Here is a 12,728-nt window from a genome sequence, read left to right on the forward strand (position 1 = left end):
AAAAGCACAGATTTTGGGGAACCTAGATGGTGCAGTGGATAGAGCACCAGCTCTGAAATCAGGAGGACCTGAGTTCAAATCTGGCCTCAGACACTTAACACTTCCTAGCTGTGTGACCCTGGGCAGGTCACTTAACTCATTGCCTCAGGGGGAAAAAAAAGCACAGGTTTTACCATCCCCATTTGAAAATTCTATGATTCAAACCCAGAGATTCAGAGTTTATTAGGACAACTAATGAGTAATAAATATTTCAATAAATTAGCAGATATTTATAAAGAACCTACTATGTGCCAGTGGTGGCTTAAGGTACGAGTGAGAAAAAGAAAAATTAGTTCCTACCCTCAAAAACTCATGTTTTTTGGGATGAAAAAGCATATACTCAAATAAACAAATAATATATAGATATGTACACATACATACACACATATACACATATATATTAGATACATAATTATACATATTAGATTATAATATATATACATATATATATTAGATACAAATTAAGATTGGGGTGGGGAAGACTAGCAACTAGTAATAAAAAAGGTTTCTTATAAGAGGTGACACTTGAATTAAGTTTTGAATGAAACTAGGGTTTCCAGGAGAGAAAAAGAAGGAAAGAGTATATTCTTAGTCTGACAAAAATATGAAGTTAGAACATGGATAATCATGTGTAAAGAAAGTCTAATTTGACGGGAACACAGAGAATGTGAACGAGAGTAAGATATAATCAGCTTGAAATGGTAGACTGAAACAGACAGCAAAAGACTTTCAATGATAAAAAAAATCAAGAGGGAACCACTGGAGATTTTTAAACAAGAAAGTAACAAATCAAACTTGTGCTTCAGGAATATAATTTTGGCTACTATGTGAAGACTGGATGGGAAGAAAGGAAAGAATTGAGGCAAGGAAACCAAATACAATGGTCTGGCTAGTAGAGATGTGATAAAATCTTGAAACAGCAGGTGGCTATGGGAGTTGAGAAAAGGGATCAGAAATGAAAGATATGTAATCAATATGACTTGGTATAGGAATAAGAAAGAATGAAGAATCATGGAGCATAGGAGGTGAGGGAAAGTGAAGAGTTTTATGTCAACTATCTCTCATTGGTCTCACCAGCATGGATTTTTGTGGCCAGCTTTATCCTAAATCATGTATAACCAAAAATCTTTCATCTTTATAACCAAAAAGCAGTTATGTGTGCTTTGCATAATTAAAATAGAACCTCATTAAGATCTGTGTTCTTGGCTTTTTGTATTTTTGGCACTTGATATGAGTCCTTGGTTCTTCTATTGGATTTCAAATTTGGCTTCTCTATTCAAAAGTGAAAACACACACACACACACACACACACACACACACTACTAACACATGCACACATATACATGCACAAACACATTTTAGTATTTCTACTTTGGATGTTACATATGCATTCTCCAAACCAGTGTTCTCTTTCTTTAAAGAAGGACTTACTTAAATTATCTGAGGAATAGAGTTTATTCTTTTCCCATACCTTCTTTCTCCTTCCCCAATTTGTTTTCTTTGGACTCTACTCTTAAAAGAAAGGTAGATTTCTCTCACTATTATACCTGATAATTGAGTAGAAACTTGGCTTCAATGTATTATAGAGACAGGAATATGTGGGCCAAAAATCAAAAAAAATTGACCACTAATTTTAGTCCTATAATACAAAGACAATTTCTAACAACTACCATTTTAAATCTATGAAATGATTCAGGGAAATGATATGAAAAATCCAAATGAGGTCATCTGTCTCTTAACCAGGTTACATTAACTTCTGGCTCCACATTTACAGGCTGATGTGAAAACCACAGTTTATCTGGATCTTGGAAATAGACTCCTTAATTAATCAAATGTAAGAAAAGGGCAAATGAGTCTCAAGAAGAGGGAAGGACTAGAAGCCAGTAGGAAATTTAAAACTGAGATCCTCCTGCATTTTAGAGCTCTAAAATTATAGGATCATAACTGAAAGGGACCTTAGAGAGACCATCTAATCCAACTCCCTCCTTTTATGGATAAGTAAACTTAGATACAAACAGATTAAATGAGTTGCCAAAAGCTACACAAGAAGTTATTGATAGAACCAAAATTTGAACCCAGGTGCTCTGATTTAAGATTCATTATTCTTTTCTCTATGTCACTAAACCTTCCAATTTTTAATGCAGTTTTCCTCTCTGAAGTCTGCTAGTTTAGAGATTTAGTAAAGACAGTTCCTTCACAAACAAAGGGATTAATAGATTTGTCCCGCATCTAATTTTTTTAAATTTCTATATTAGTCATGTTGTGAAAGGAAAATCAGAACAAAAGGGAAATTATGAGAAAGAAAAACACCCCAAGCCCCACCTAAACCAAAACTTGAAAATAGTATTCTTCGATTTACAGTGAATCTCCATAGTTCTTTCGCTGAATGTGGATGGCATTTTCCATCACAAATATATCGGAACTGTCTCAAATCACTGTATTGCTGAGAAGAGCTAAATCTTTCATGGTTGATTATCACACAATGTTGCTGTTACTGTGTACAACCCACATCTGTTTACAAATCTTTCCACTAAGATGGAATTAAAACAAAGCAGGACACAAAACTAATTCACTGCAACAGTGCTCATCTCCTACTCAATATTTGCTTAACTAACTCAACAACTTTCTACTAAATACTCTCTCAGAGTCACCCTAAATTACGTAAGTCTTCAGTCTAGGTTTAAAGAACATGTGTTTTTTATTTTTAATTTAAAACTGTTTTTACTAATTAGGAATCAACACACTTCAGAGGATTGAAAATTAAATCACCAAGTAAGGAACTCTTCTAACCACTAATGAAGACTGTTGAAGCTCAAGAATATCCTCCATTCAACACCAAGATAAGCCTCTTTATAGTGGGCTGAAAAAATTATGTTCGATGTCCAGCCTACTTCAAAGGATGAGCAAAGTTGAATGGAAAAAGAAGAAAGAAGTATATTTTCACATCACCGTGACTGCTGCATTTGGTGGGGTTTTCTTAGGAAAGAATACCAGAGTTTCAATTATTGTCCACACAGAATCAGCCATGTCCACATGGAAGAATATAAGTTTTGAAAGCAAAGACAGTCCTTCCCATCTATTTCTTAATTACAATTATATATGTAGATATATGGAAGTAAATAATACTTGACATGCATATAGGATCTTAACATTTACATGGAACTTGACATATTTTACCTTAATTGATCATCAAAATAAGCCTATCAGATAAATACAATAAGTAGTACTTATTTATTCCCATTTTAGAGAAGAAGCAACTGAGATTTAGAGTAGTCATATAACCTGTCCATGGTCACACAGCAGAAAGTGAAATAAGTAGGATTCAAATCCAAATTTTCTCATTATTTAAAGGGTTTGTTTCTATTCCACAATGAGGACTCTCATGAAAGATTAAAGAGTGGAAAATGATCAAAGACTTAACAAACACTATAATGTAGAAATATGGGAGGATAAATGGCATAATAAAAAGACATTTTCCTTAAATCCCAATAGTTTCAATGTCTTACTGTATGATATTGAACAAATATCGACTTATTGAAGCTAACTTCAAATTTTAAAAGGACATGTGCAAAAAGATGGAAGAAAATGGTAAGAGATGGAGTTGCATCTGCATAGCTAAAGAAAAATATGAGCTGTATGAGGAATGCTTAAAGCCAAAATTAATAAATTCTTGTGAAAAATATTAAAGAACATAACAATAATTTTAAAATTTATGCTCTGGGTAAAAAGAACCAGGAAGGAATAGGTGCTATGCTTTAGCTAAGAGTATAATATAAGCAGACAACATTGAGAGGACAACACTAATGAAAAGTTTAATTTTGTCTCCTCTTATCTATCAAGGAAAATAATCTCCAAAATGAAAAGAGTAAAACTATCATGATAAATAGGATACATAGGTACAAGATAATTAAAAAGATAGTAAGAAAGCACTCAAAGTATTATCTTGTAGGCTGGATGAATCACACCCCAGGATATTGCTCATCAAACTAGAGAAAACCATCTTTGAGAAATTGTGAAATATGAAAGAGATTCTAGGAGACTAGAAATTCTGGGAAAAGTTTGGAAAGGCAAGTTAAAGCAATTACAATTATCCCTTCCACTGGGGGGAGGAATTTAGGGGCATAGAACATCCTGTTCCCCTCCCCCTTATCTGGAAAAATTTGTGTAAAAATTTTTGTCCCTCCTTTTGTACTAGAGAAATCTGAATTATTTCTTTTTTCATTTATGAGATGTTTACAATACCTTACTGTAAAATCTGAGTAAGTATTTAATCACAGGATATATGTTAAATGAAGTGTTAAATGAAAATACTCTATGAAAAAGAAATTCTAAAAATTTAAAAACTCTAAACTTATAGATTTTAAATTTCTATGCTGACCTTCATTATATCAAAACTGTGATGGGGAAAATCATGATACAGAAGGGATAACGGTATAATCCCTTATAATAAACTGATGTTGATCTACAACAAAATTCTAAAACCATTTATTAAACAGATGGATAATAAGCATGCTGAAAAGGAATCTGTGTTCACAAAGGAGTCAACAAAAAAACCACTATTTGCTGAAAGGGGCCTTAGAAGCCATCTAGTTTGACCCCCTTATTTTACTGGTGAGTAAACTCAGGCCCAGAGAGAATGAAAATAAAATCCTGAATTTAGATGAAAAAAATAAAACAAAACAAACAAACAAACAAAAACACTGTGGAATGTTGAATAGGAAGAACATAGTTACATGAGTACACAAGGAGAAAACAAAAAAACAAAAAGCAAAACAACTCATGCATTTTAATTGACAACAAATCTAATATACAAGAACAGAATGATGAGCCTACCAGAAATAAATTATAAGCATATAAAAATTAACAGATAAATAAATAAACAAACAAATCCTAATGTGGACTTAGTGTTGTTAGGATCAGGACCATAAATTTAGAGCAGGAGATTTCAGAAGGCATCTAAGCCAACCCACTTGGAAAGGACTTCAGAAATTTGGCCATTCACAGCCAATAAGTAATAATGAGTATTGTATTCAAAACAAAGGAGGATGAGCTGAATGGAGGAGATATATACCAGAGAAGAAAAACTTAGTGGGAACATCAGATGTGCCTTAAAATATCTGAAGGAATAATAAAACTTTTTTCCAAATAACTTTACAAGGAAGAATTAGAATCACTGAGTCATTTGCTTAACAAAATAAGGAATAAGCTATAAACTAAAGCTATTTAAAAAGGGGATGTGCAGTCTCATTAACTAAATAGTTGTAACTTAAAGTAGTCAAATAGAAGCAATTGATCACATGTCCTTAAATATATCTTCTAGCTAAGAACTTATCTTTAGTTCTTAATCAGGGCTGATTCTGACTCTGCAGGTGTGGGATAAAATGATAAAACATCTTTCTTGTGATATTACTTGGGTTTTTAAATATTTCAATTAATTGTCAAACTATAAATACTTAAGGCAAAGATGTTAGGTATTTAGCATACCTTTATAATAAAAAAACTATTTAAATTTATATATTGCAAATATTATTTATAATAACCTTTATAATACAAAAACTTCTTATATAATAAACCATTATTATTTCAAGTATAGCAGGGTTAAATATATGGAAAACACAATTGAAATCTTCTAGCTATTCAATCATTAAGCATTACTGTCGAAATCCCATGAGCACTGAAGAATCTTAGAGCATGGAGCTTCCTGGAATGATTCTGGGATTTGTGCCCAAAGTACACTAACCTTCTTTTAAAAATAAGATCAATGGTTTTACATCAATAAAGAGCCAAAGAAGGACTTACCTAATAGGGAACAGTGGATACCATTATTAAACTGAAGCAGAAACAGGAATGAAATCAAAAGGGATGCTTAACTGGAGTCTAAAACATTGACAATCAGAATATTGGTGAAACTCTATTGACCTTGAATCATTCAACAATTGATTGTACCCATATTTTTAGGTATTGACATTAAGATTCTGTGGATTTTTTAAAAATCTGTTAGAAAAATTGTAGGATCCTTGTAATGAATTCTGAAAAAGAAGGCATTCTCTCACTAATGAGTACTATAAACAAACAAAAAGAACCCCCGAAAATATAATGAATCACTGACCAGTTAGCATAGTGATGAGGGGCAGGCTGTGCTCTTCGGGACTTCCCCAATAACCTGCTTCACCAAGCATGTTCCTATCAAGCACCTGATGGTAAAGTTCTTCAATCCAAGCTTGAGAGAAAACCATGAGCACCCCACTGGTTTGGACCTGCTTCATAAACTCTTTCTATGGAAACAGATTATATTAATTAATGAGAAGAGTATACCTTCAAAAATTTAAGTCTCAAACTCTTTTACTTCCTCCTTCCAGATGCCCCTTAATTCCCATGATCAATAAATCTAATTCTCTTTAGAAATTCTGAAAAGCCAGCTCAAAGCTATTATAACCCCCCTTTTCCATGTGAAATATTTCAAATACCTAAATAAGCATATTTCTGGTTGAATGCTGGGATTCTTATATTTGATACATTTATTGCTTAGTATATGAGCCATCTAGTTACACCATGATACAATTTATAGCTTTCTTTTTTTGCCCAATTGGCAGTAGGGGAAGAATTTACTATCTGGAAACTTAATAGCTAGATAGAATAAATATGTACCCAAAAGCACTTACGTTTATGAAAGGGCTGCTCACTTACACAACTCTCAAGATGTTTGTTTTAGGTGAACAGAAAAATAAGACTTGATTTCATGTAAGTTTCTATTCATGTATCAGTTCCATGGGTTTCTGTCCAGCACTTGTTCTGCTGGTATTGTTTTTCCCTCTGCTAATGCTATTGGAGGTTACATTTGTCTCAGAGGGAGCGAACCAATTGGTGGAAGAAATTATCTTTCTAACTCTGTGCTCTGTGAAAGGTATTTTAGTATCTGTTAATAAGTAACTTGCTTAGCCTGTGGACAAATATTGATCCAGGTACCATTATGGAATCCTGAAAAAGCTTTTTAAAGCATTTGTGTGCCTAGCTTATCTCTTTCACATGAATACATATTTTGTAACCAAAGCTAGTCAGTCCCCTCTGCACTGTCTGATGTAAGTTAACAAGCTTTTGAACTGAATAACAATTATATATTATGAGTATTTAATGACAGCATTTGGTGAAATCACTGGGCATGTCTGATTCTGAGTAGTCATTGCTCCTTAAACTCTCAGACAGGTGGGGATAGCTCGGTGACTCAGAAAACTGGGCAGCGGGTATGTCTGTAACATGGATATTTTTCTAGCCTCCAAATCCCTGGGAGGCAATGGGAATGCCAAGGCAGCATGGTGTGACATGTGTAGAGCCTCTTCCTACATGTGACTAACACTTGCCTTCACGGCTGAGTGCCCGCCCACTTAAGCGTACACAGAATGTCCTGCTTGAGACTCCATGCTCACCAACATGACAGGTGCGAGTGTTGGCTTCTTTCTGTAGTAATCACCATTAGAGAGCTTCAGGTTGAGCAGGAGAGTGTAGTGTGAGACCATGTAGAGACTGTCCGCATTCATCAGGATTTGAAAGCTGAGGCTGTTGGTGTTGTCAAATCCAGGAGAGTGAATCATACCTAACAGAAAGACAAAAAGAGTCTCCAGGGGCCACAGACAAATCATTTCCATTATAGAGAAGCAAGAGCCAGCTCTAGAGATAGAAAACTCACCTATTCTAAGGATATGTGGGAAAAGAGAATGGAAGTCAAGAAATTTGGCTAAGACTATATTTCTTCCCTTTCTGTTTCCTGTCCCCAACGATGATAATAATAATAATATGAATAAATAAAACAATCTGATTATGTTTGAATTATTTCCTTCTGCAAAGATTGTACTTTATAGATAGCTAATTAGCATAATAGATAGAGTAACAGACTTAGATTCAGGAAGATCTGAATTCAAATTCCATCTCAAATACTTAATTGTTGTGTGATCCTAGGCAACTCACATAGCCTCTTTCAGCTTCAGTTTCCTCATCCATAAAATGTAGATAATAATAACATCTACTTCACAGGATTGTTGTGAGGATCAAATGAGATAACATATTCAAAGAACTCTGTAAACTTTAAAATGCTATATAAACATTAGCTATTAATATTATATAAATTTGCTTGAGGCAAACTGTACTCATTCTATAGATGGTAAAATTGAGCCAAATAAAGGACTTTTTGCTTGTCCAAGGTGGCAGTAATAGTTATTATTTATATGGTGCTTTAAAGTTTATAATGTGTTTTTCTCATTAATTAGTGCAAATAGCATTATCCTCATTATAAATGGAGAAACTGAGGCTCAGAAAGGTCATATGGCCTTGAAAAGGTCAAAAAGTCATGAGACCTCACAACTAATAGAGCCAGAATATGAATTCTCTTGACTTCTTTAAATCTAGTATTGTATTTATACCATAATATTTATTACCATATACCACTTAACTTAGAAGTTGTTAGTGTTTCATTTTTATTCTCAAGGAGAACCATGACATCAGGGAGGTGATGTCATGAAATGAAAGTGAATTAGACTTAAGTGAGGGAGGGCTTTGCAAGGTCATCTATCTCACTTTCCCCTCCTGAGTCATCTGGATCCAGAGGCATGATACAGATCAGGATGACTGGAGATGGCAACTAGATAGGGCAGCCCGGTGGTATAGTAAGCATCAGCTTTGGAGTCAGAACAACCTGAGTTCAAGTCTGGTCTCAGACACTCACTAGCTATGTGATCTAAGGCAAACTAATTCTAATTATCTCCAAAAGGAAAAAAAAAAGATAAAGTGATAGTCACATATCATTAAACTGGAAATGGTGTCATAAATTAAACCGTCGTCTTTATATATATACTAATGTCTTCATAGGGTTCAAATGAATTAACTTTTGTAAAACTCCTAGCAGGCACTATGGGCCTGGTATATAGTAGATACTTTCCCTTTCACCCAGTTTGGTGTAATGTCCCCCATTTTGCCTTATACTTTTGATACCATGCAAATGGTATATATATATATATATATATATATATATATATATATATATATATATATATATATATATATATATATATATATATGTGTGTGTGTGTGTGTGTGTGTGTGTGTGTGTGTGTGTGTGTGTGTGTGTGTGTAATGGGGAATTATGACTAAATGATGTCTAAAGTCTCTTTTAGCTCTGAACCTACATTCCTGGAATATGACATGAAAAATATTGGATAGAATGATGAATAAATAGGCTGGCTATCATTCTCAACAGCACATATATTTCATAAATAATTTAAACTTTTTATTAAAAAAGTAAGAAGAGAAAAAGGTAGTACCTACACCATCTATTTTCAACTCTACTATTTTTAAAAGGTGTTCTAGCAAAGTAAATAAAACTGGCCAAAGTCATATAGATTTGGGTTCAAATCCTGCCACTGCCACATCCTGGTGTGTGACTCTGAGAGTTATTTAACTTCTCAGCGATCTACATCTATAGTTGAAGGATATTTGCTAAGCTGCAGTGCTAGAGGGAATTTTTACACTGGTAGTTTCCCACACTGATGAAATTACAATTTTAGGACAATTTTTTTAACCTCTACAGATGGTCCTGAAACTGAAGGATTTTGATCCTTGATTTTCCACTTTTAACTCTAAATCACTAAGTGACTACTTAATGGCTAATATCTAGTGCAGGAAGAAGGCATGAGACAGAACATAGCTTTTAAAATTGTTTCAAAGCTAAATAAAATTGGTGGCATTAGAAGAAAAAAGCCATTTTCTATCTATTCTAATGTTTTTATTGTGAAATGACTTTTTTTCTTAAAAGAAAAACAAAACAAAACAAAACAAAAAAACATTAAAATGCCATTAAGTAGAAATGCTTCTCCTGCTTTGTGAGGCTTTGCAAATTCTTCACTACACGTATCTTGGATTTTCGTCCTAGAATTGTGAACTAGAGCAAAATAAATAAATGTTGGAAGATACATTTAAAAAATCATTCACTTTTCAAACAATGTCTAATTGTATTAAATAATAATAAACCCAAACACACATTGATCAGTGAGATTGTCTAAAGCTTTTAAGCTGGAGTGGTGGTGGATTTTTGCAATTCTGTGGGTCGTACAAAGTGCAGGAACACCTATTTCTGGTTAACAACTTGGAAGACTATTTTGATGGTGCATTCACTAAACTACAATAAATTATTTGTGATATAAGACACACAAGAAAAAAAAATCCTATCATTGATTTAGGAATTTGATGCTAACAAAAAAATGGTTGAAATCAAGAGCAATTATTATTCCATTTGAGGATGTTTTAATGGGGCAGATAGGTGGTGCCGTGGATAGAGAACTAGCCATGAAGTCAAAAGGACCTGAGTCCATATCTGGCCTCAGACATTTAACACTTCCTAACTGTGTGACCTTGGGCAAGTCACTTAACTCCAATTGCCTTAACCAAAAAAAAAAGGGTATGTTTTGAAAGATTGACTAATAAATTGATAAACATAGATTGCTAATTCATGTAATTCATCCATGTAAACTTTAATGGGGATAAATGACATTGAAGCCCAGTGTCATTAGTAGAGAGACAGACAGACAGATACAATGGTGCTAGAAGGTACCATTGATCATCAGTAGTGACAATCAATCAAACTGGTTATAAGCAACCTGTTGATAAGTTATGTCTGTTTTTATGTAGGACAAGCTGATTAATGTTTCAAGTTATGAAACTCAGCCAGTTCAGAAGAATGGAACAAAACTAGGTATAAGAAATATTTTGCCTCAGGGAAAATAACAATCTGTTTGATTTTCCAGATTTATCTCAGAAGTAATAAATCTTATACTTTCTTATAATTATGTGAAAAATATGCTTTTATAGGAAAATATATGCCATAAGACCTAGGCAATAGAATAGGCTAGTCGCATATTTATGCAGCTAAGTGCTGCCTACTGGCAAGTTATCAAAATTGGAAAGATAAAGTGGTTGGACCTATAGCTTATAAAATCTTGGTAACTGACTTTTTTCCTTCTTTGAGTAACTGCATGTTTATTTGTCTTCCTCCTTCTCCTTCTTTTTGATTCTTTCCTTATTCCTCCCCCAACCCCCAATGCTGCCCTTTGGCATCCAGTCTGTAGTCCAACCAATATATCATGCTTCATTGTCTGAAGTTATAACAATAAGAAGAGTTCTTATTTATTATCTTTTATTTATAAGATTTATGATCTAATTCCCTGCATTTAACAACTGAAATATTTTGCTTGGCAATAGATTTCTTTACATAAGACCTAGCATCTAATTATGGTTTTAATGACACATGCGATGGATTTTTTAAAAGGGTTTTTCACTGACACCTACATATAAGAAGCTTGAAAAAATATATAAATACATGTTGTGCTATCAATTTCCTAGCCATCATCATATCATTTTTTTCTCCTGTGTAAAATCATTCTGTAAATTTTAAGATTTCTTAAACAGGATCTGCTAAACTTAAAGCAGGTCCATATAATAAAAATTAATTTCACAATCATATGACATTGCCATATTTATCTTCTTTTATTAGTATGGTCATAGTTGCAAATTTTCTGTTGGATTTTTTTTTTGTTTTATTTTAGTATTTTTTTTTGCTGAGGCAGTTGGATTTAAGTGACTTGTCCAGTGTCAGACAGCTAGGAAGTGTTAAGTATCTGAGACCAGATTTGAACTTAAGTCCTCCTGACTTCAGGTATCCTGCTCTATTCACTGTGCCACCTAGCTGCTCAATATTGGATGTTTTGATTATAACAACCATCTATTTGGGGCTATTCTCTGCTGTGTGGTAAAATACTCAATAGCCATGATTCTTTCTTAATTTAGTTTTCAAGATCTTCTAACAATATAACACTAACCAACCTACTTTCGCCTTTTCCATCTTGACAAGTAAATATGTCAATTTTTATGTTCTAATTTTGGAACATACATATTATGAGTGTCATGATACTTAAGACAAAAGGTTTCCAAAAGGTAGGTGGGTACAGAACATTTGTCATTAGGAAGAATTAAGCTGAAATTCTGCCTCTGAAATAAACTGGTTTTGTGACCCTGAGCAGTCACTTAACCTTTAAGGGTCAAATAAACTCTTTATGCTTCTAATTTTCAGAGCAGATGCTAATCTGTATTGGTAAGAGGAAGTTTCCTATGTCAATAAAAACAGAAGATTGGTCTCAGATCAAGTTGAGCAAGAATGAATTCTTTCCATTAATCTGTATAAATGTCATTTAAAAAATTAAACGAAAACATAAAAGTTTTTAAAAATCCCAATAAAATTAGCATCTAAAATGACTAGTATGTTCACATGATACATGTATTGTATTATTATATCTTATTAAAACATAATCTCACAGGGATTGTTGCACATTCACAGTGTATACACCATTATTTCAAGATTATTAATAGGAATGATATTTAATATCTGTAAATGCTCTAAGCTTTCTCTGTCTCCTTTTTTAGTACCTACACTGCCCGAGTGGAAGGTGATTTCAGAGAGGTAATGGTCATTTCAAATTTGCTTTACAGATTACTATGATCCCTGTCACCTCTTCACTTCCAATTCATTAAGAGGCAACATAGTCTAGCTGATAAATGGCAGGCTGAGCTTGGAGTCAGTAAGATGGAATTAAATGCTTCCTCTGACACATTCTAATTATGTGATAAAATGGACAAATCACTTACCCTCT

General features: G+C 33.5%; 1 protein-coding gene across 6 annotated transcripts in view; it reads right to left on the reverse strand.

Moving 5' to 3' along the window:
- ARFGEF3 (ARFGEF family member 3) overlaps nucleotides 1-12,728 on the reverse strand; it is a 213,024-nt gene that overhangs the window by 62,696 nt on the left and 137,600 nt on the right. For all 6 annotated transcript variants that reach the window (XM_074309720.1, XM_074309724.1, XM_074309719.1 and 3 more), the window contains 2 exons: nucleotides 7,464-7,630; nucleotides 6,149-6,314 (listed from right to left, as the gene is read on the reverse strand). In XM_074309720.1, coding sequence (XP_074165821.1) covers nucleotides 6,149-6,314; nucleotides 7,464-7,630 — 333 coding nt within the window. The remainder of the gene's footprint in view (nucleotides 1-6,148; nucleotides 6,315-7,463; nucleotides 7,631-12,728) is intronic.

This window comes from Sminthopsis crassicaudata, chromosome 4 (assembly GCF_048593235.1).
Source record: "Sminthopsis crassicaudata isolate SCR6 chromosome 4, ASM4859323v1, whole genome shotgun sequence".
In the NCBI taxonomy this organism is placed as follows: Eukaryota; Metazoa; Chordata; class Mammalia; order Dasyuromorphia; family Dasyuridae; genus Sminthopsis; species Sminthopsis crassicaudata.